The following is a 25,554-nucleotide window of genomic DNA, read 5'->3' as shown; positions in this document are numbered from 1 at the left end:
GAGTGCTAGGCAGTCTTGACATTTCCTCCCTCAAATAAATTAATCTTTCACCATGAAACCCAGCCTCCCACAAAGTCTTAGGACGTGGGACAAAGGTAGACAAGTCCTTTGCTATAGTAAAACAATGACCTTTGGTCTGATTGTTAGTCAATTCCCTTTTCCCCCTCTAATTCCTAATGAGCAGGATTTGCTATTGCCTGCATCCTTACGGGAACTCTGATTTTCCGAGCTTCCACCATGATCACTCATTAATCTCTCCTGACAGCACGGTAGCTGCTTCTTCAAAGCATTTATCTGAATTTCTCCTCCAGACCAATTCCAAATGTTTATGAATTATGAGATCTAATCAGTCACAACAATGACTCTATATCTTGGTACCAATGGTCAATGTCCATGAGATTTCCATTGAAATTATAAAATACCGATTAGACAATTTAAAAAGAGAGATTATTTATTCTGCACCATGGTTTAAGGGATTTCAGTCCACACTCCTTAACTCCGTGGCTTCCAGGCCTTTGGTAGAAAATTATGGCAGCAAAACCTGTGGTGAGTCTATTTGCCTCATGGGTTAATAGAATGGGGCTTTCTATCCTGGTTTTTATTACTTCTGTGCCTTTGTTGATGGATAGCTACTGTTCACATTCAGGATGGGCCTTTCTCTGTTATGTTTCCCCATAGATAGATGCAAGGTTGTTCTTTAGTATTGCTTAAGCCATTTCTCAGTACAATCAAATTAAAAATTAAATTTAGTTGTCACACTAGGCAAACATCTGGCCAAATAGTTGAGTCTATCCGTTAAAGTCAGAACTACACAATAGAGAAGTTGAGTGTACATTCAACCTTGTAGTAAGTAATAGCTGTACTGCCCAAAAACTGGCTCCAATGGCCTGGATAAGGGTGACTCTTCCATTCTGGGAAAGTTTTGGGGCACAACTGACATAAGTCACAATTATAAGGACTTAATTAAGTATAAACACGATCTCATTCTTGCCTTCCCTCATACAAGTACAAACTGATGTGCTTTGAGTAAAAAAGAGAAGCATACTATGGTCAGCACATAAAGAAACAGAATTTGTTGGGGGTAAACTAGGATTAGAATCCAGTCTATCCCACTCTTCTCTTCCAGTGCATTCAGCTTGTGAATTCAATATGCAACCTTTGGGTTCCAACCAATTAGATAGGCATTTAGAGAAGTCTAATAAATCAGCAGTTTGAGGCTACTGTAAATTAGAGATGGAAGATGCAGAGAGAGCCATGGGTGATCATTGTGCTGAGAAAAATAACTTTAAAGAGAAATAATCAATGGAAAGGAAAAAAGTGTTAGAACAGCATCTCTAAGTGAATGAGGATCCTTATGTCAAAGTCAATTACTGACTATTTTCTCTAAAATATAAAAGGAATTTTGGATTAATGAAAGGGTAAATTAGAGGTTTTGTTGTTGTAAAAATTAAGCTTTTATTTAGCAAGACTGATGATCTTTCTATGAGAAGAAGCTATGGTTTCCATAACCTTATGAATCCGAATTCTAAAAAAATGCTAAAATCACTGAGTTAAATATTTATAAAATAAAGTCCTAGTTTACAACAATTAATGCTGTGCAGTACTATCTGTACAATAGAACACTGCTACAGCAACTAAAAGGAACTGAATATAGGAACACAGGTGACTCCCCAAACAATACCGAATAAACTAAGTCAGGTACAAAGTTCAAATCAAGTACAAACTCAAGCCGATATTTATGGAGTACAGCAAAAAGAAACACTTTAATTTATTTTCACTTTTCAGACAGGAAAATGACCAGGAGTTACTTTGTGGTAGCATATATATTTACTTTGTAAAAGTGTACCACTCTGTGAAATTATGACTCAGATCCTCTGTGTTTAAGGAGATTAACAAGGAGAAAAGGTGACAAGTACTCTTAATTTGTTCTTGTGCAGCTCTTCTCTGCAGTTTTGGACACATATCACCAATTGAAAAAAGATTCAGCTGCCCATCACTAAGAAGACTTCCACACCTCCTATCACACCACAAAATTACACATTCTATTTGCTAGACTTTCTTAAGTAAAAAATAATTGGCTTTTGATTTAAGGATAAGATTAAAAATAGGAGCATAAAACAAAGTTCATATTTCTTTACCCGCATTTCAACTCCTGACACAGTTGGGTGGCAAAGATGTTTCTTAATCCATCAAAGAAAATAGACTTCCATTTAATGGTGCTGAGCTAGCTAATCAACACCCAGTACAGGATGGGATTTAGAAGTTTGTGTTTGAATTCTCAGGTAAGAGTCCAGAGACAATTCGAAACGGACTCAGATGTTCTCCATGCCTTTGTCTTTTTCTATTGCAGGGGGTAACCACTTTCAAAAAGAAAAAACATCTGGAGAGATTTAAATTCAATTATGTAAAGAAAAGTGCATCTGGGCTGCAAATTTTTATATAAAGCTGTGAAAAAAACTGCCAGGATTTGTTTTCTGTGAATCATGCACACACACACACACACACACACACACACACACACACACACACACACTTACACACACACAGAATTTTTATGGACTCTACCCTTTTTTGTGTAGTTCTGATGTTAGCATGGTAGATACTGCTCTCAGTTTTTGACCACTGCTCCGGTTGCTCTTAATTTGTAGTAAAATGAAGGAGATAAAAAGAGGACAGGCTTTTTGCATTTGTATGGTTAGCTTATTTTTCTATACACAGTGGAAAACTTATTTGAAAACTTATTTCATGTGTTTTAGGCAATTTATAAAAATGGGATTTGTGGACAGCAAACGAGTGGCAATTTGGGGCTGGGTGAGTAGCTCTCTTGACTCCCAGTTTTGTATGCACTCCCTAGCGAATGAGACAGAACGGGGGTTAACTTAGCATTCACATGTAAATCTGTGGTGATGAAAATCATGCCCGTCAAGTCTTGGACCTCTGAGCAGCAGCAGGCTTCCTAAATGTCTACTGAGCTAGACATGTAACTCTGCTTATTGTAGTGAGATAGAGAGCCCAGAGCAAGAGTCAGGAAGGAAGATAGAAGAGGACAAAAGAAAAGAGGAAGAAAGAGAAAAGATAGCGTATTAATCAGCAAAGATTGTGTGCTTATTGTTTTTAGTTATTATTTTCTTCAAATTTTGTATGGTCACTAGGGTTCACTAACGTCCCATGCCTGTTTCCCGGTGTCTGTGAAAAGGGAACAGGACTCTGAACGTGTATACTTCAGATACTGGCCAATTAAAGCCAATTTAAGCCTCGTATACCATGCTTTCTCTCTCTAAAGAGGCACAGTATATAAAGATGTGAGAAATGTGGAAACCGCGACTCGCTTACCATATGTCCTTATTCCTTTACCTCCATAAAAATAACTGTTTCCATTCCCCAGTCATATGGAGGCTATGTGGCCTCAATGGTCCTGGGATCGGGAAGTGGCGTGTTCAAGTGCGGAATAGCTGTGGCACCCGTGTCACGGTGGGAGTACTATGGTATGTAACTGCTGTTGTGTGCAATGAACTATTAAGTGTTGACCTTAACATTCTAGTGAGTCAGCCATTCCCATTTCAGTGTTCTGTGTTTCTATGGAAAATATCGGGCAGGTTTCTTTCTGTGGCTGTTTACAGAGACGCGTAAGATTTTGTTCTGCCGTTACACAGCGATTGTGTGTTACCTACACATTTAATTTCTCATCAACAAATCCTGTTTCCAGAATTTTAAGATAGTGTCAGTGCTACATTTCTCAAATAAATGTTTCTTTATTGTTATAAGAGTTTGATTTGGGACTTCACGTATTAATAGAGGGGAGAAAGTGTCTGTCTTTTTCCCTCTGACTGAAGGTCAAATGCTAGTGGAACATTAGAGGAGAAGACAGGGACAGATGAATTTCCAGAGGGTTTGCTTTCCCACGGTCTTTCAGCACTGGAATATCATCTTCATTGTGAGATAGAACATCCAGCATCATTTTTCTGAGACGACAATGCTCAGGGCAAGACTAGGCAGAGATGAACATCGAGGTTTAGGAAGGAGTGTAGTATCTTCTCACACCTTCTCTGACCTCACTTAGGTTCTTTATGTAGTAGTGTAAGGACGGAGTTGTTGATAAAGAATCTGCTTGTTAATATTTATACCCTAATGTATGGCAGCACCCATCCTATGAATACTCATCTTTGAAACTCTCTCCAAGTCAAGAGAAGCCAATGCGAAAAGCTACCATCTTTCTGTTGAAAAAATGTGGCAGGCTCAGGGACAATTTAATTTGCACAAAACAGAGTTGTTTTTCATGTGATACTTTTGTTTCTAATTAATTGTTTTGTTGCATGTTTGTTTCTGGAGACCTCTTGTGGCCAGTCAAATAATAAAATAGCCTTTGTGAGGTTGCAACCATGTAAGAGAAGTTCTTGAAATGTACAGGGCCTAATACACAATAACAAAAGAGAGCTTTGAATGTATGTGTAATTTTAAACACTTTTACTCAAAATTTAAAATAAAGAATACATAAGTGGTGTTTTAGGACTTTGCTCTAAAATTTCACAACTACTGTAGTTGTATATTTTTAAATATATTTTTAAAAATTTTCAGATCTTAATATACGTATAAACATGGTTACTATAGATTTTTAAAGCAGCGAGTCCTGACACGGACTGATGGCTATGGAATAGATGTTGGGAAAATTTTTATATTCTCTCAAAGACTCTTTCCCCCTTATTAAATATATAAGCAATGTTGTTCAATTTGATTTTTAAATTAAAATACACATAAAACGCTTATTATCTTTTGCTCTAAGTGCCCTTTAAGATGCTCTATTTTTAAAGGAGTGCTCTGAAGATACATAAAATTCTACACAGTTCGAATTTCCTTTAAGTAAAATAATAGATATTACTACTGCCCATTTAGGAGGAGGGGGAGGTGGCAGTGGAAGAGCAAAGAAGAGCAAACACTTTTTAGCTGCGTTTTTTTTTTTTTTTTTTAATCTAAGCCTCAGTCGTTGCCAAGCGTTGCAAAGCATTGTACGTCTGGCTTTAAGCAATAAAAGAAATGTTAAAAGTCATAGAATTAATGTGGAGGTGCTTGTCCACTCCAGGGGCAGTCAAGTGTGGGGCGACACATGAGATTTATGCTCATTTACTATGATCTGGCCATTTAAGGAAGCAGCTTTTAAAACATCCTATAGAGCAAAAGATAGCAGATTCAGAATGACAAATGTCCCACATCTACCTTCAAATGTGAAACCTAGAATGGACGTTCAGACATTAAGGACCGTGCGTATGACATGAGAGGAGGATGGGGGCTGTGTGGGAAAACCAAGTAGACAAGCCTGTAATTGGAAGGGACCAGGATGGGACCAGCTGAAAGTAGGCATGGCAGCCTGTACTTGAGAGAGAAATGTGTATTAAACTCACACTTTGTACAATGAATACACACTAATAAGTTGCAACAACAAAATCCCATTGGTGATATTTTAGAGTAATATATAATATAGGATTTCATTTTTTAGTTGAGTAAAGTTATGTTTAACTGCCCAAAATGGCAAGACCAATAGTCCAGCCTGTTATTTCATCATATTTATATATAAAAGAGCTTATGCCAGCTCAGCAGACAGATATTAATGTAATCTGTTCTCAGTGCTCGAATATAGCAGCACAAAACTTGGGACCTCCCCATAAAGTGGAGTTTACCGTGACTTAGGACGAAGCAATTGTGTCAATGTGAACAGTTAATTCTTTCTGATCCTGAGGGCTGAGTGCAGATTGGTCAGTGCTGTGGAGCAGTCTTCAGTCTGAGAGTGTGGTCTGGCCATTGGTATCTCTAGCTGCATTAGCAGGGTTTGGCTGGTGGAGATGCATTAGTGAGTTCAGGCATGGGGAGACAGGAGAGATGTGATAGATTTAAGAAGTGCTGTTATTGGAGGTGTTGAAGCTCTTTTCTCTTTTCCTATCCTAGACTCGGTGTACACGGAGCGTTACATGGGTCTTCCGACTCCAGAAGACAACCTTGACCATTACAGGGTAAGAGCTGTGTCAACCTCATAGCTGTGTAAAAGTGGTCCACGGACTTCTTAATTGTATCTATTTTACAAAAAAATACATATATTATTTCCAACAAAATTCTTGTTAAAAAGAAACAACACAGGTGGTTTAGAGATGCTCCAATAGCTTCCCCTACTATATTTTGCATAATTACAGGCTTTATCATATGCTATATAGGTCACAATATGCATTCATTTGGAAATACAAAGCAACATCAGATAATTAGTTTAATTATAAAAATTTTAGTTTAGAAAACATGTCAGATTCAATGTATTTCTTTAGGACCCAGAAGATTCTTTCAGTCTTTAGCAATATATCGAAGTTTTTATGTTATTACAATAGTTAAAAGGTAAATGCATGCCTATAATTTTTTTTTACTCGCAGCCTGCCATGTAGACTTTTAGCATAGGGTTTGCATAAAGCAATTCAGGTGGCAGGTGCAGTTGAGGGGTACCCTGAAGAAGAGCCCTGTCCATGAATCCCCCAATAGCTTTCAATAGTGGGAGAGGCAGTGGGCAGCTGACTCTCCAGAGAAGCTGACACATTTGAAAGGTGACCTGACTATGGCTGTACTTGCCGTTGCTACCGTGGAGACCACAGCCAAGGGAGCACACTCTGTATCCTCCTGATGCAGCGGAATGAACCAGCACCACGCTGACATTTTCAAAACTTCCCTGGGTCTGTTGGCACAATTGGTTGAGGGGGGAAAAAACCTTGTAAAGTAAACGAAAGCTTTTCGATAACAAGTAAAATCATCTCTGACATTTCCATTCTCCAAAAATGTCCAAAAACTCTCTACGGGAGAATGAATTAAAAAGAAAGAAACACAAGAATAATGTCAACACAGAATTTTCTCTGTTGTGACTCTGAATACGTAAGCCTAAGAGTAATATTCCCCTGAGAAGTGTGCATACTTTTCATAAGATGTCATCGTTATAACAATGGAATCTGAAACCATCTGATCAAAACACAATGAGTTCAAAGTTTCAACTTTGCAAGATGTGTGTGTGTGTGTGTGTGTGTGTAATTTTACTTTTACTTGCTACTTTCAACTTAATTAGCAAGCTTGTATGTGCAGGAGGCACGTTGTATTAGTACCTGTATATGTTTTTATATATGTTTCTGAGACATAATAGAAAAGTAACAACCTGCAAATTAAGATGACACACTAGACATCTTTACCTACAAAGAAACCTCATAATCAGGCTATGCCTATTTCTCTTGGAGCTCTCCTCTGACGCTACGCACTCCAGTCTTCTCACTCTGTTCCACGTTCTCTAATCTGCTTTGGGCATTGTTTATCTCATTCACAACTACAATGCTCTTGGCAAATAACCTAGCTCCCTGTACAGTAGCAGCGAGTTTGTAAACTCTTGTGTTTCCCTGCAATACAGTCAATTTCATACCTTGCTAGTACCTTAACCACACACACATTTATACACACAAATGCACACACAGACAAACATACAGGCAGACACAGACATACTCCACATATACATAGACACATAGACATAAACACACAAATACACGTACAGACACAGACATAGACATAGACACACAGAGACACATAGACACACTCACATACATAGACACATACACACACACACACACACACACAGAGAGAGAGGGGGGGGAGTCGTAATGGCACTTTATTTTGAACCTGGCCTGGTTTAAATCTCAGATTCTATATTTCTGTAGCTGCCATTTCTGATATTGCTACGGGTCCCTTATACCTGGCTTGTTATCTGTCTCACTCCTATATATTAGGAAGCTTCCATTGTCCTCTCTCTGAAGAGGAATCTCCCCTCACCCAACACTGTTAACTTTCCTCTAATGACTTTTAACCCAAAGCTTATTCTACCTTGAGTTAGTAATTACTCAGCCCCGGATTGCCCACCCCTTACTGTTATACAACTTTACTTGACTTCAATACTTCACTCATTGGGTGTCCTTCTGTGAAGCATCTTATCTTGCAACTTATCTTGACTTAATTATTTTTAAAAGGTTTTAAGGAAAATACTGATATAAATTGTATTTTTCCATCATTTTTCTCATTTTGAAGCTTGATTTTCTTTTTCTTTCTTCTTAATTATCCAACGTGAAAAAATGGCTTTCTTGGCTATGCCCAAGCATGAAAAGCCCTAGTATCCCAGTGTCTGCCTCTGGAGGATGGTGAATGAGAAACCAAAGCCCAATCTGAAGGGCTGATGAGGCTGGAGGCACAGACTTATGTCCAAACTCTAACACCAAAATTTCTCAGGACGCTTGCCCCGCTTACTCAGAACACATGCATCATTCCTGCTCTCTGAGCCGGCACTCTCTAATGCTATAGCATAGCAGTTTGAATCTGCCATTTCAAGTTTCCTTTCCAGCCTTTTTCATAGGCCCCTCTTTCTTACCAGATCCTCTACCCCCCACAGAGGTCCATTCTCATCTCTCCCCTTAGGTGTTCCCTGTATGAGGTAGTCATGTAAATAGAAGTCACTTCCTCCTGCCAATGGCAACACACGCACACTGGGTGCACAAAGTCACTCTTTCTCTTCGCTGCACAGATGGCACCCGAGGACTGTTTAATCCTTCCACGCCAGGAGTCGGGTTTTCTTGGCATGAAATTCATTGCTGGCAATGGACACATTAAAACTGCCAGTACCAGGGAGCTAAAGGTTCCCAATGTGTTACTCAGAGGAATTATCAGAGAAGGTGATGGCTAAGGTGGGCAGGAAAAGCGAGGTAAGAACATTAAAGGGATTGTCTCCACCTAGCTCGGCCCCCTTGGTTGCTTCCTCTGTGTGTGGAGGACTGAATTTGTGTGGGGATCTGAATCTGAGTAGAGCACTGAATCTAAGTGCCTATTTTTGGTGCACAGCAGGCTTTAGAATAAAGCTGCCCTCCTTTGTTTTTTAAATGAGCCTGTGCTTTTGTCTCTGGCAAGAATATATTCAAACATTCTATTTTCCTCCAAGGCCCCAGCTGCCCCTCGGGACCATCATCTCATGCTTCATTTCTTTCCCAGGTTTGCTCTCTCTCTCTCTCTCTCTCTCTCTCTCTCTCTCTCTCTCTCTCTCTCTCCCCCCCCACCCCCTCCCGCACCATCCCTTGATAAGTGAGAAAGCTAATTCAACAATTTCTGAAAGGTTTCTGTCACTCTATGCCACTTCTGTGGGTAAAGAAAATATTTTGGAAAAAAAAAAAAAAAAAGGCCCATTTAGTCAGTACTCTCTTAGCACATTTAGAGTTAGGAATACACAAAATGTTTGTAGTGCAATAAGTAAGTCTATATTCTTAGTTAAGAAGCCATTGACACATAGAACTATAGAGTTTGGAAGAGAAACTCATTTTCAGTACAACCTGATGAGATGATTCAGTACCAGGGAATAAATGACCTAGACTTTGGAAAAATCTAAATCTCCAAGAGAACATACCTGTGAATTTGGGCCCTTTTACTACTGAGGAAAGAGATGCCACAAGGTGAATTGTCAGTGTGTGCCCTGCTCAAAGCTAGTACACAATTTGTGGAGGCGTACACTTGTATGGTTGACTTTCCACCAGCGGGGATATTATTTCCTATACTTTAAAAGCAGCTGTGAAGATTTGAAGATCCTGAGCCACAGGCTTAGACTCAATACAATAACCCCTGCAGTGATCCTGTAAGACTTTTTGAAGATCACCATCCACTAAGGACAAAGGCAGGAAATCTTTTAAAAACTACAAAGACCCAAAGAGGAACCCACCAAGGACCTGGCCCCAGAGAGATGACAAGTTTGGGCTATTGAGTAGTGTAATTCTGTAGACAGATCTCTACCAGCAGTGTCTATGCATAACAGACAGAAATGGCAACCGGTTTAAGCAAAGAAATGGGACAACCAAGGAGGCACCTCTGCAATCAGTAGTCACAAGCATGCAGCAGTGTAGCCACACCTCAAAGAGTGGGATCTTGACCAATGGCTGAAAAAATTCTCAAAGCCCATCTGCAATCAGAACTTTAGGACACTAATGCATAAGAGACTTTCATTCACTTATTCAAAGTGTCTGGCATTTGATTTGTTCAAAAGTTTATTCCTTATGGAGAAGGAAAAAGTAAAAACACTGGAGAGATAATTTTTTTTAAGTGGTAAGCAGTGCATAAACTTGAACATCACACAGTATCCAATCTGTATGGAAAAGACTAGAGACTTTCAGATGGTGACCATAGAGCCCGGTAATCTATGTCAAAAATGTGAAGGGAATTTGGGGGTGGGGGAGGATGGAGGAGCCAAAAAGTGCAGGATTTCAACTCCCTGCCTCCACCTGAATGCACTCACCCATTCATTTATTGTGTTGTCAAAACTAGACTGTACTCCAAGAGCTTCACAGGAATTATCAGTTTCAAGTCTCCCTAATTCCCATTTTATATTCACAGGGAAACTGAGGCACTAAAATATCAAGCAACATACAGATCTTGAGGGTTCAAAAGGAAGAGGACACTGTATGAGCCAGGAATGAAGGAGAAGGGCAGAGGAAGGGGGAAGACACAGGGAAGACCAGAGAGGTTCCCAACAGGTTACATGAGGGGGAAGGAGCATCAGGGAAGAGAGACAGTGACAGGGAGAAGGGTTTTCCTGGGATCTCTGAGACAGATCTATTGAACTGCTTTGGGAAGAGCAGACCAACTGATGACCAATGCATATGTCAATGGGTAGACTTAAGAAGGGATTGTCTTGTGAATAAGCAAAGAAGTAGGAGACAAGGGCAGGAGGAGTGGGGCCCCAGTCCTCAGCCTTGCTGCCAAGAGGAGAGGGCAGCCTGGAACACACAGAAGGGCTGATTTAACTTGTAGAGGAGATTTATTTTGCATTTTGCTCAAAATTTGATAGGCTTTTGGCAAGTGTATGAAACAGTCATGGATTTGGCAGTCTTCTGCTAGCAGATTTGAAACGTTCAATCCTTAGGAACTGCTGCATCGTTAGGTTATGCAAAACAGGGTGCAATTTTGTAAATATGCCATCTTGCACTGATTTGACATTTGTTCTATTATCCCAGAATATGCCAAAGGGAGAGAGACCTTCAGATTTAAGCCAAACCTTAACTTGTTTGTGGAGTGCTGATAAAATGTTGACTGCTGTGTGATCTTTAAAGCAGCCAGTGTTGCTTGTGAGGCCTGAGGTAGAGCCCCCTGTCTGGGGTGGATGGGAGTTCTTTCCTTGGCAGCTCTTGGGTGCAGTTGTTGGGTAGATGTAAACAAGTACAACATCTTATTTAGTCGGTTGGATCCAGTTTCTCTTAAATGTTTTCTGTGCCCTCTGCCTGGTATTAATGATTATTCTCCAAAGGGCATCTTTTAATATTATTTGTGCAGCCATTGATTTTGGGAGGAGAATTCATAGAGTAAGCTAGTAAGCCCAAGGCTATAGCTTACCGAGTCATTAAGTTGTTATTTCTCTCTCTCTCTCTCTCTCTCTCTCTCTCTCTCTCTCTCTCTCTCTCTCTCTCTCTCTCTCTCTCTCTCTCTCTCGGACCCAGTGATTGATTAGTCCTCTACAGGAACCTGTGGGTGGGAATGAGTAGTTTGGCTGTGATATCAATTGGCTATAGAATATATTGGACAGGGACCTGGGCTTTGGAGTTCAAACAGCCTGCAGTGAAAGTTTGCTTCCATTGCTTCTAGAAGATTGAACTTGAGGAGGTCATGTTCCTTCTCTGAACCTTAATTTCCTCCTCTCCATAATGGGAATAACCAGCTATGCCTCCCAGACTCACAGAAGTGATTATAGGAGACCCCACACCTGCCATGATGTAAAGCTTCAAAAGCATGGCAGCTGCCACCATCCTTATCTTCAGGGAGCAAATTGTCCTTCTGGTCTGTGGATGGCACAAAGGGTAGCGTGAAAATTGTCACACCTCCTGTTTCTCACAGCATCTCCCTACTCTCATCAGCTCCTTCCTTTATTTCAAAAATACAAAGATTTATTTGTTGGAAGGTAGCTGAGGAACCAGCATGATCCAACAAGCAGCTACAGATGGTTCTTCTTGGGGATTGAAGGAAAAAGCTCCTCACAGAGATGCCGTGGAATCGGCATTGCCGCTGGACCAATCCTTTCTACTTCTCTCTGCCAGACTGTTGCTGGCAGCATGGCTCTCCGGAAGTTTCTAGCCTCAGGAGTGTGCCAACTGCACCACCATTGCATCCTTGCCCATTTATCACTCTGAGCTTCCGTTTTTGTCATTGGTGATAGACTATTCGGCTTGTAACTTAGTCATCCATTTCCTTTTTATCATTCTTGTTTCCATGGATAGGCAATGGGGGAATCATCCAATTTGGGTGCATGAAAATAGCACGATTAATATCTTCCCGACCACTAATATATTGGAGAAATGCATGCATTGCCTACACTTGCTTTACATGGTCTCTTCACAGCGTGAAGTGTGCCGTTCAGCGGGCAGTAGAGTCTTACGAGAGAAGCCAGGACGCATAGTCCAGTAATGAACCGCACACCGGCGGTTCCTGAGGCAAAGTGACGTCATTGCATGTAGGGATGAAGGACTGTTTCCTGCACACGGAGAGCTCCTAAGAGTGTGTGCTTTTGGCAGCTGCCTGTCTCTTTCATTGAAAAGTCCCTTAGGAGGCTTCTCCCAGTGAGCAGAAATACGTGTACTGAAATGGCACACTTATTTTGCAACTGCAGGGGAAAGCTTTTGTTTTATTTTTCTCATGCTGCATTAAAGTATTTGTCTTTCTTTCTTTGTAGTGTAATATTGTTAATGTAAAACAATTTGCATCATGACACTTTTATCACAGTTTTCGTCTTTTTCTCAGTATGTTGCGTTTCTCACCATGTCTAGTTCATCACAGCTACAGTGTGTACATCACAACATTTATCTTAGGCTCAGGGTTTTACTTGTTTATAAAAATTGTCTTCTTTCAGCCTGTATTCACTCCATTTAAGAAAAAAAAAGGCAGCCAGAAACTGTTTTGGTCCAAACTCCAGTAGCTATCACATCCCTTGCTAACTGTCCTGTGTATTTATATGTCTCCTAACTATTACTCTACGTTTCAATGACATTTCTCCATCTCATGGCACCGGGAGGTGGTTGGAGCAGCTTCTCTGCTCGTGCTGCCAAGCAAGGCAGGCCCATGGGCTGCTTGAGGTGAGGTGACACAGTTGTATATCTGGGTCAGGTCTGAGTGTTAAAGTCGATTATCATCTGGGAGTAAAGGGTGGGATTGAACTTGTGAATAAACATGGTGGCAGAAAGTCAGCACAGGCTGGGTGCTTGTACTGGTAGGAGAGACCACTGGGAGGGGCTCTTAAGGGGCTTTGGCCCTGTAACTGAGAATGAGCCATGAGTCTTACCTTATCCTGACTCCAGCCTTGTTTAGTAGACAACAATGCCTTTTTAGGAGAGTTTGATTTGATCATCTGTTGGAGAGCAGAGAATAAAGTTTTGTGCTATCACCTGCTGACAGGAAAGAGTTCCTTGCCAACCTTCAGGGTTGTTCAGAGCAATCTCACATTTAATTATTTCACTGTGAGAAGGCAATGCGGCTCAGAATCCAGAGAGTCCACCATGATAATATGCTTCAGGTTTTCCTGGACAGTTAATTAAAATTCTATTTCACAGGACTCCTTTGCTGGAAGACAATCATAAGCCCTTTAGAATTTTACAAGAGATGACAGAGAAACAGAAAATAAAAGAGCTTTTCCCAGACTTGGTCCAGTTTTGACATATCCTAGAATGGATTGTGGTACAAGTTACTTACTTCCTGAACCTGTCTCTTCGTACATAAAGCAGGGTTGGCATAGACCTACTTCACACAGGTGTGAGGATTTGATTTACTTTCACAGCTCCTTCAAGATGATTAGTTACCACAGTGACAGGTACAGAGGAATTGCTCCAGGAAAGGCACCTAGGATTACAACTGCTGTGGTGTAGCCCTTGGAAGTGAGCATAATGACTTTCTAAATTGCAGAAGGAGAATATTTTATCTGCCTATTCCATTTCCACTTAGCTATGCAAAAGTAGGATCAGTTAAAGTAGACAATGCTGAATAATTGCACTTGCTCACTCAGTTTGTAAATATTTAGCTCTGTATTAGATGCTATAATACAGATATTATTGTTATTTAAGGATAATAAATAATATAAGCATGTCACTTTTCTCGTGGACTGTTTGGTGGGATACAAATGAATGTTATTTGACTGGATGAAAAACATGAGTGGCTAAACAAATACCAGTGGCAGTGTTGTGATGAATGAGGGCAAACATGCTGGCTACATGGAATCATACTACATGAGACACATCCCATCAAATGGGAAGTTTTTCTAAAATTAGAGAACAACTTTTAATGAGTTACAATGCTTATTTGAAAAGTTTATGAATAAAGTCTAAATATGGGTTAGAAGTTTAATATGTGGTTGATTATGAAGTAGTCTGCCTACACAAGAGATGTCATTTACCTTGGGCTAACCAGTTCAGGTGATCTTAGGAGTCTTGGTCAATGGAAATTTTTTTTGGGTAACTGCACTGAATTTTGTAGAAAGTGTGTCACTTTCCAGAAACACCACTGAGTTTTCAGTCAGCCTCAACAATTTTTTTAAATGCTTCCACATGTCTCTTGACTCCTAAGTTCAACGACTCTTAGTCTCATTTTGCAGAAATCGGGACTTAGAGAGTGTTGCATGTGTGTCTTCAGTTGTAAAGCCTTGTAATATCAAAACTAAAGACTAGACATGAATATGTATGTAGCCCCCATATCTTTGTGGCCAGACCACTAGGACTCCCAGCAAGAATCTTAAGCATGTATTAGTGCTGTAGATGGAGATATCAATGAAATGCAGACCTTGAAACATGACGAGTTAATGACTCTGTGGAGGTGTCACTATCTCTTCCTATCTGACCCACTCCAGGACAATTAAACCAGACTCCAGTTTCCCAGGATCTAGCTGACACATTTCCTTCAACTCAACATTGTAACTAGTCCTAAATTGAAATAATCTGACCTATTCTTTTAAATATTTTTTTTTCATCCAAGACCTCTGACCTCTATTGTAGAAGCCCCTAGATGACCCAGAGCAAAAGTAGTCCTTCTAACACTTCATCCTGTCTCCCTGGCTGGCTTAGGGATGATATCTAACAGAATTATTTTCTCCAATATTAAAAATGAGGAATTATCAAACAGCCACTGATTTTCTGAGGCCACCCTTGATCTCTTTCACCCTCCCTCCCCCCACCCCCATATGTTACATTTGCTTAGGTATTAAACATCTGTTTACAGAGAGGTAATGTTTGCTTTTCATTCAGAACCTAGCAATGTAGACCAAAGTTCACATGACATATTGCAGAGTATGTTTAGTTGCAAATGCTATGTACAGGCTCTTTGAAATGTAGCATGTATGGCACCATGTGACACATGGTTGCTATGGTAATACACTTTTTGGCTGAACTACAGCAGAAGCCCATGGAACATACATTGCTAATATGAGACTCTGCCCTGTGATAATGCATAGGACACAGCAATCTGTGATCTGGGATTGTAGGGGTTTTGCATGCAGCTTAGGGGACAGGTGCCCTCTTCCTACATGTGCAGGGAAGATGTGGCATTCTTCCTTTCCAGTTCTGTCTCCCAGGCACAGGGCAGGCTGTGCATTCTGCCATGCATAGAGACAGCATTTGCTTGAATATCGGTTTGCTATATTTTGTATCAAAGGGGGGCCCAGCTGAAAACATTTTATTTTGTAAACTGAAGTGAAAAATCAGTTATGGCAGATCCTTTTTTGAATAATGACATTCTTTTTCCCAATTTCAGAACTCAACAGTCATGAGCAGAGCTGAAAATTTTAAACAAGTTGAGTACCTCCTTATTCATGGAACAGCAGATGGTGAGTTTCAGTTAATTAGACTTTTTAGTATCACAGACAGGTTTGCAATTTCACTACTGACAAAACAAAAGCATGAGGGGCAAGACTGTTACATTTACTTCAATAAAACAGTGTTGCTTTCCACAACTCACTTGTCTTGGGCTAAATGGGATGCTGAGTCTTAGAACTTCACTTTCTTCTTGTGTCTTCCCTCTCAGTATCTGAAAATCCAGAGGCTATTAGCTACTTGTTTACGGCTGTTTGCTCACTGTCTTTCCCACAGATAATGTTCACTTTCAGCAGTCAGCTCAGATCTCCAAAGCCTTGGTGGATGCTGGCGTGGATTTCCAAGCAATGGTATACTAAGACTTTGTTTAGGGGGGACAAAGTATCTGGTGGGCCTAGTTTCCACTTTGGGGGTTACTTTATCACAAAGAAGTCTCAATAGGAAGAGGAGAGGGGCTCCTTATTACTCCACTGTGAAGTTGGAGACGTGATATCCTTGAGTCATACACAGAGTAAATATTAGACAGTTTGAGGTTGAGAAACACAGTATTACATATCCTGGGAGTGTCAAAACACCATTCTTCTATTCCTGTGATGGTTCAGTCTCTCCCTGTTTTGATTCAAAAGTAATCACTTATTCTGTAAATGTGTGGCAGAGTAATTCTAAAGTGAAACCAGCACGATAATAGTGTAAATGTAAAATTCATTCTGTTACTATGATTACTCGCCATCCTAACATCAGTGGGGTATTAATCATCAGCATGCTTCAGTTCTTGCAGTTGCTACATTATCTTTTGTTGAACAACTGCAGGCAGCAAACAGTTAGGCTTGTTTATAAATTGAGAAATGGCTGGGTTTGCCTGTACAGAGGAGGTTTGGGGTATTTGGTCTAATCATCTTCTTCATTAGAATTCTTTATCAGATTAAAAAGAATACACACACACACACACACACACACACACACACACACACACATGCATGCACACATGTCTTGCACTAATAATACAATAGTATAAAACACAACTTTCTTAATTGTTTTGGCTAGAACACTCCCAACCCCTTCTGACAGATAATTTGCTGTGTGGTCCATTTCAATAGTGAGTTTCAATATCTTGGACTGAGTTTTCTATTTTGTACGGAGAAAACCTGCTGTATCAGGCCAGAGTCTCAGAAGAAGTTTAGGTTTGTTTTTTTCAGCCTTTAAAGAATAGTTAGATAATACTTGAGGCATGATTAAAATTAACTTATGTCTCAGGAATATGTACCTGCCTGACATAAATGTCAGGTATACAGAGGTTTACATTTCCAGTGTAAAATTTAAGTATTGGTAAATAATACATTTGACTTTTGACTTTACTTATGTTACAGATATTAAATTTTAACAATGACACTGATTTTTCTAGCCATTAGATGTTTATATTAGAAATTTTTTTAAAAATCAATTTTAATACACACTCAAGTATACAGAGATTTGGTGCTTGCTGGTAGCATGCCTGCTGGTATAAAACTTACCATTGAGAGTGTAGTTTTTAAGTGACCTTTGAGTCACATTTAAGGGTTGATTTGGGTATTTTAATTAGAATATACCTATGTTTAAAGTCTTATGTGCTAAATCCAAATGTATAGTGGATTTTCTCATAACCCCCCCTCCCAAAAAAGGAGGACCATAGACTTCTTCAGGACTGAACATGTCTTGCAAAGCTCTGGAGAAGAACTAGATGCCTCTTTGATTACACTTCAGTTTATAAACAATTCCCATGTTTAATACCATGCAAGGGCTTACTTGGATCTTTTCCTTTTAAGGAGAGCTGACCTCCTAATGCTGACCTCTTTCTCTCTCCAGTGGTACACGGATGAAGACCACGGGATTGCTAGCAGCACAGCACACCAGCACATCTATTCCCACATGAGCCATTTCCTCCAGCAGTGCTTTTCCTTACACTAGCACGGCAACGCTATTCACGGCTTATTTAAGAACACATTTGTTCTCAGCATCTCAAAGCTGCACTGTTAAGATGACGATCTTAATAACGTTGTACTGAGACATTTCAGGCTACTTTCCAGTTTTATACCTGCAATCCTAACTAAGGATGCCTGTCTTCAGAACAGATTATTACCTTACAGCAATTTGGATTTTCCCCTCTGTTTTGTTTATCATTTAAAATCATTTCCACATCAGCTGCTGAAACAACAAATATAAATTATTTTTGCAAGAGCTATGCATAGATTTCCTGAGCAGAATTTCAATGTTTTTTTTTCTTAGTAGACTGGTCCAAATATTGTTCCCTTATTTAAGGGGGTGACAAGATGTGGGTAATGATGTCATTAGGGCAGCAACAAGAGAAGCGGGAACAGGGAGTATGGCTAGAAACCCAGGTCCAAGCATACAAACCAACCAGGCTACTGTCAGCTCGCCTTGAGAAGAGCTGTTCACTGCCAGACTGGCACAGTTTTCTGAGAAAGACTATTCAAACAGTCTCAGGAAATCATATATGCAAAGCACTGACTTCTAAGTAAAACCACAGCAGTTGAATAGACTCCAAAGAAATGCAAGGGAAGCTGCCAGCAATGTAAGGGCCCCAGGTGCCAGCTATGGCCATAGGTGCTACAAAACACAGCAAGGGTGGCGGGAAAGCATTGTAAATGTGCTTTTAAAAATTCCCGATGTCTCCTAGTGAGAAGAGGCGGCTTGGAACATACCGACTTGCCCTGTTAAAAGTTGAAAATATTTGTGTCACAAATTCTAACAAGAAGGAATCTTGCATCAGTTTTTCCTACTTCATCTCTTTGAGCATTTTAATTAAAATATTTTAACTGCATTAGCGTTTTAATGAAAAATTAAATGAGGATGTTTTGTGTTATTATTTCTATTCTACACACTGGAATTTTGCCTGGTCATTTAGCAAATATGCTTCCCTTTTTCAGAGGTAATGGGTTATATCCTGAATCAAACTTAAACTACATTGACATATGGACACATTTGTTCAAAGGTTCTTGTTTAACTTGTTAGAAATCCAAGACTGTCTTGTAAACATGGAAAGAGTTCAGCTTTAAAAAAAAAATAGATACATAAAACTGTTTAAAGTTAAATGAATCATAGGAGTTTATCAGATACCCCTGGAATTTCTATTCTCACACCACATAGCTTTGAAGCAACCAATCAACAATAATTTGGTCATTTATTTACATACTACAGAATTCCTAATAGAACTTAACCTAGAAGAGCATGCGAGGTTCACAGCATGAGATGGGATACCCTCAGCAGAGTCATTTTGGTAACCATGTTTTTCTAGGGTCTTGTTTTTTGTTTTGTCTCTGGTCTCTTCTGGGGGGGGGGTGTGATATAATATAAAACATACATTTAGATACTGAACTTGACTTAGCAATGTTTGGATAACTTAGAAAATACTACGTTTTGTTTCAATTATTTATAACACAGCTACATTTTTCAAATGGACTTCATACATTTAAATGCAGTTTCAGGCCAATTTGCTAGATATAATTACCACAGAGCAGTGAGCCACAGCATAAATTCCAAACATGGCAGAAATGGAAACTACCTATGGAATAAAAATGAGATTAGGTAATCACAAGCTTGATGCCGTTTCCCAGGCACTCCACTGATTCATTTCACCTTAAGTAACTCTCAAGTCCTGCTCTCCCGCTGCAAGCATAGCTGGCACTTAAACCTGTAGGTTTCGGGTATAATCCTGTTTTGAACACAGCTCTGTCACTGTGTGCAGCAGCAGCCATCTGCAAAGTTCTAGATAAGGAGCAGAGGTAACACATGTTCCTGACAGTGTGAAAACAGAAAAGCAAATTAAATAAAAATTATCCCTTCTGAATTCATTAATCTAAGCCCCATTATATAATAATCTAGGCTTGTATTAATAAATCTTATATGGTGTATCATATAATATTTATATAAGAGCTAAACCCAATTTTTTCGTTCCTTTCATTTCTAGATTTGTTTCTGGAGCCTGAATTAATAAGAATATCACAGTATGAATTTTTTTTTCAGGCAATGAGGGTTTCAAATGGTGATAATGTGAATAAATTCAGTTTTTATTTGACTCTCATAGGACAAGTTTTACTGTTCAGTAAGAGCTGTAAATTAGATTAAGAACCTGATGCATAAATTGTAGATAAACTTAAGAGTAAGTCTGAAAAGCACAAGAGCTAGTAAAGCCAATAAGATATATAAACATGTCTCATGACATATGCAGCCTCTGGAAGCACAAGAATCAAGTGTCTTCCTCGGAAGGCACCATTACCAGGGACGCATGCGCTAAAGGAAGCGAGACCCGATGCTTCGTGATCCAGGATCACTTCAGTCTGTGCCATTCTGGACATTGTGGTTCTCATTCAGAGTATTAGCAGTTCCACCTCTTGGCACTTACTGCTTTTGCTCTAAGATGGAGAGTACTGGTTTATAAGATTACTAGATTTGTACAATATTTAAGATTCAATAAATTCTACGTGAAAAAACATACCAAAACACAAGCATTTTTTTCCTAAAATAAGATAATTTTGTTGTGCCAACTTGATGACAGTTATTTCAGCAGCATCTTCACATATATCCTGAGTGACCTGAAGCATGCATTTGGGATGTTTTGGGGGACACAGATGGCTGAGAATGAAACACAAATAGGGGTTATAAAGCCATGACATCACCGGCTACCCCATAAGAGAATCCCAGAGCCTAGGTTAGTAAGACCACCATGAAACTCAGTATAATTGGTCATCTCTCTGCATTCATATTATCTGATAATATTAAATTTTAATCCCAAGAATTTGAATGCATAAAAAGAATATTCTTTTTTAGATATTGGAAAAGGCATGTCTTTAAAGGTGTATAGGCCAATGGTTCTCAACGTTCCTGGTGCTGAGAGCATTCAGTACAGTTCCTCTTGTAGTGATGACCCCCAACTGCAGAAAGTATTTTCATTGCTACTTCAAAATTATAATTTTGTGGCTATGAATGATAACGTAAATATGTTTTCCAGTAGTCTTAGGTCACCCTTATGAAAGTGTTGTTAGATCACCCAAAGGGGTTGTGACCCACAGGGTAAGAAACGCTGTTATAAACTATAAATATCAACAAATTTAGTAATTAGTCCTTGTTCTTCGTGGCCTTTTTGAATTGATTCTCTAAGCATGTGAAATTACTTAAAACATATCCATCACGATAGTGGAATTGTATAACATTCAACAAACAAAATCTTGTATTCTCATCTATGTATCTACAGGGATTGGTTCTAGATTCTCCTGTGGATATAGGAACCCAAATTCAACGATCCTCAGTATTTCCCGTGAAATGGCAGTCTATTCATAAATGGAAGCTTGTCCCTCTCTCCACTTCAAACAATCTCCATATTCTTGTAATATTATAGCAATGTAAACACTGTATTGAAAGAAATAATTATAAACAGAAACATAAATACATGCTGAATGCAAACACAGTTGTTTTGGAAATACTTTTGATCAGAGAATGTTTGAACCCTTAGATAAAATGGACATGAAGATTAGGAACACTTAAGATATGTAAAGGTATTTCTTCAAGTTGTTTCTATACAAAAATCATAACTTCATGAACTGTGAGCTGCAAAGTGGACTTCACTGGCTAGTTTTCGTTCTGCTGTCAATCACAGAGAAATGAACAATGGGGAGAGTATAGTATATAGGGTAGGATTGGATGGGATAGGACCAGATAGGTCAGGATAGGATAGGACAGGACAGAACAGGGTAGGGTAGGGTAGGGTAGGGTCGGACAGGATAGGACAGGATAGGATAGGATATACTCAAGCTAAGTCATGTTCTAAGCACCTAAACAAATGCCCTACTAGGGATGAGCAAAGCCTTTCTTGACTCCTGATTGAGATACTGCTCTTCAGCTAAAATAAGACACGTGGGACAAGATAGTCAAAGTTGCAATAAATGTAGTATTATTTAAGGAACATTATCTAACCTCTTCCAATTCAACTCTGCAGGAGCTTAAGAGAAGTATAAAATGTCCTACCTCAGAACTTTTGGATGGCTGAGATTTACATGGATGTAAATCTCCTCTTTCTTTTTCTTTCCTCTTAGCCACAGTATTTTGCTGTTTTCCCTCCCTTGGTGGCTGCATGTATTGCTTAAATCCTCCCCTTAAACTTTGATGTTCTCAAGTGCCAGATCTATGTAGTGTTCACTATGCACTGTTTGTGTTCTCTACTGTAATGGTCTAACCCCGTCGTTTGTATCCCTCTTTATCCTTAATGGACTGAACAAGAGGACTTTCTAGAACATCTCTCACTTATGCTTGTGGAACAGCCTTTGCTTTGGGGTAAATATCAGAGGCACATAGAGTTACCAGGGAGGGTTAAGACACCACCACTACCATCAAGGGGCTTAAAAACAAGCAGAGGAATAAGGCTTCCTGGTAGAACCCTATGACTCCACACACTGAAGAACATAAACTCAGTCCACAGTAGGAAGTAAGGACAACAGGTGAAGAGAAGCAGAAGATGTAAAAAGCCCAGTAAAGAGTAGGAGTTATCTCTGATCGCTGGCCACAATCACACTCACAAAATATTTAAGGGACTAAAAACATCCAGGTCGTCACCTCAGTCTTGCTATATTTTGGCCATCATGACCATGAACAAGCCTCAAATTACTGTCAGTTCTGTTAGCTCAGCCTCCCAAGCACTGATATTAAACACATTTGCCATCCAGATTGTATCTAATTTTAAATTTCTTAACTGGAGACACAAGATAGACATACTAAAATGTTAGAAATCAGTCTATCGATGATAGAAAAGCAACTCTGGAGAATACTGGTTTTTAGCTTGACAGAAATGGAGAGGTCAGTGAATATAGGACCTCACTTCTAAAGCCAGAGAGACAGGTCTAGAAGTCATCACTGAATTGTCTACATCATACTCTGAGTCACCCCCATAACTACAACAATCCTGAACTACAGAAGAACTGCTGGAGGTTTCACTATCCCCAACCTCTGGTCCTACAGAGTTCAGTAATAAACACAACATGGTACCGGCATAAAAACAGACATGTTGTTGGTCAATGGAGTCAAGTTGAAGATGGAGACATAAGTCTACACACTAATGGACACCTGACTTTTGAGGAAGAAGCCAGAGATAAACACTAAAAAATAAAGTATATCTTCAACAAATGGTGCTGGTCAAACTGGATGTTTGCATGTAGAAGCCTGAATCACTGAACAAGATGTTTAGGTACAACATGCATGCTGTTAAGTAGGGGTCACTACAAGAGAACCCACTAGTCAGGAGAATTACTAACCAGCAAGTAGAGTTCTAAATATCGTCTTTGTAACACTCTACTAGATGACCACAGAAGAATTAAGGTCTCATTTGACCTCTGAAGCAAACATAAGGAATACATTTAGGGAATGCTTTTTCCCATACAGATTGAAAATCAGGTGCTCATGAGCTCCATTAACACAGGTCCTATAATGGGGATTCCCTCACCACAGGGGTAACATTACCTGTACCATATTCTATGGGGAAAAGGGCCTGTATATCCTTACAAACTTCTTATTTTCTCTTGATGAGGTTAAAGTTGTTTGAATCCTCCTGAAATGTTTATGTCACAAATATATCTTAACTGTGTGCATATCTTAATATAAATATTATGTTTAGATGACTAAAATACTCTACCTGATTTAATGGTTAATATGAGGGAAAAAATAAAGACAAGACACATTTGCACACTTTATAATAAGCATGAAAATTAGGTAGGATAAATATTTATTTGCACATAACATTTCTTAGTTTTGAAAAACACAATATCCTAGTCACATTTACACAGTACTTAAACATTGCAATAAATTACATTCAAGATATTCAGTAATTTTGACCAGGAATCTGAAATTAGGAGTAAATATAGAATACTACATTTTCTTATATTTTATGTGATTTCAAAATATCAAGATTAAGGTATAGCATTAAAATTCACACAAGAACAAAATTACTAGAAAAATACTCAGAAATACAGAATTTCATAGGCTGATTGCTCGTTTAAACCAGTGATCATGTGAAGTTTCATTCACTGGTCATTTCAACAGAACAGATATCACTCTATAGAGACACTAGGAGAATGCTTTGGGGATTGGCCTGCTAAGTCATAGACAGTGAGAATGTTTAGATGGAGTGTTATCACAACATATACAAAGGTAGCACATTTGGAACAAACAGTTTTGCATTTTTCTTTACCATATATAAATACAGACTTTACTAACTGCAAAATCTTCTCAAAAATTTGGCTCATATCTCATTAAAAATGGCTTCTGAAAGGATTGTGAGGAAATTTTTTTGTTCAAAAAGATATCAAAATATTAAAGTAGTATAGGCCTTGTTGTCTTTTGCCTTCATTAGCTTAATAGCAAAGAGGATTTTCCCAATTATGTGCATTTACATGGAGTACATATAATTTATAAAACTCAGAAGGCTCTGAATTTTTCTAAATCTGGACATTGAATAAGGTTGTCAATCATTGATAATTTTTAAGAGTTAAGAACCTGATGATATTTTACTTTTTATTCAATCACATTTATCTAAACTTAAATGAAATTTATATTTAGTAATACTCAAAAATCCTTAACTTCCTTCCTGTTTCAATAAGCTTAGTAAAGTTGGACTGTTTCATATGGACTGAAATATTTACATAACCTTCTCTAACAGGATCTGAAATTTTAGTTCAAAGGCTATTTTTCCACAACATGCATTTAGTTAAAATGTGGAAAAGAACTTTGCAAAAAAAACAAATACAGCTGGAGATCTGTTGGTCTAACACGACAACATGATAGGAATCAAAACTTAGCCGCACATGACCATGGTCAACAGAACAGCTGCCAGGGCTGGCATCTCATGAACAACATGGCACCAGGTAGCATTCCATAAGTATGTATGCCATAGGTGTATTTGGGAAACAAGTGTTGTCAGAGGGAAAGAAATTCAGTAGCACATTTCTGGTAATGATTTAAAATGAACCTCCCCCCCCAAAAAAAAACCTTCCAAAAATATCTAAAGCATTTAATACAATCCTAGTATCTGACCATGTGGCTACAACTTGAATTCTAAGTAAACACTACTTGACTCTTTGCAGTATGTCTTTTAAGAAGGTATGAACAGGTCTCTGTCTTAAATGACTTGAAGTAACAGTTAGATATTAAGTATTAAATGTATCATATTAAGTCAAAGAAATACATAAATACAATTATTAAAAATGCCTCCAGAGTAACTTTTTGATTTGGGTCTTTCAAAACCAGTCACAAATGCTAAGCCATAAAAAATAAAAAGTAAGACTACCTTTCAAAATTCTTCTGAATAAATTTATCAGACATCTTCAGGTTACTAGAAAATACAAACTAGGCAAAGATGACTTGTTTTTAAAGAAAGCTTTGTTCTAAAGCTGACAATGAGAATCCTGTGTTGGCAAATGTCCTACGGCAGTAACACTGGAGACTCTTGCCTTAGCTACTGGATCTGCTCACAGGGATGTTGACCTGCTCAGGAGCTGAACACAGAAATAGAAAGATGGGGTGCATTACTTACAGTATGAAGGTGGATTTGGGATGAGAGACAGGGTTTACAATTACATGATCAAAGCAGTTTTATTAATAATTGTGACACTCTTCTCATATATATGTAAAAAATAAATTGAAGATCAAG

At 38.9% G+C, this 25,554-nt stretch overlaps 1 protein-coding gene across 1 annotated transcript in view; it reads left to right on the top strand.

Annotated features, from left to right (window-relative positions):
• DPP4 (dipeptidyl peptidase 4) overlaps positions 1–17,810 on the top strand; it is a gene marked incomplete at both ends in the record, with an annotated part of 77,408 nt that extends 59,598 nt beyond the window's left edge. The window contains 6 exons of the mRNA XM_080927929.1: positions 2,757–2,811; positions 3,386–3,485; positions 5,938–6,002; positions 15,808–15,880; positions 16,143–16,216; positions 17,709–17,810. Of these exons, the coding sequence (XP_080784055.1) occupies positions 2,757–2,811; positions 3,386–3,485; positions 5,938–6,002; positions 15,808–15,880; positions 16,143–16,216; positions 17,709–17,810 (469 nt within the window). The remainder of the gene's footprint in view (positions 1–2,756; positions 2,812–3,385; positions 3,486–5,937; positions 6,003–15,807; positions 15,881–16,142; positions 16,217–17,708) is intronic.
• Positions 17,811–25,554: the final 7,744 nt, after the last annotated feature.

This window comes from Micromys minutus, assembly GCF_963924665.1.
Source record: "Micromys minutus genome assembly, chromosome: 13".
Lineage (NCBI taxonomy): Eukaryota > Metazoa > Chordata > Mammalia > Rodentia > Muridae > Micromys > Micromys minutus.
The sequence above is the reverse complement of the archived record's forward strand: the minus strand, read 5'-3'. Positions and strand labels throughout refer to the sequence as shown.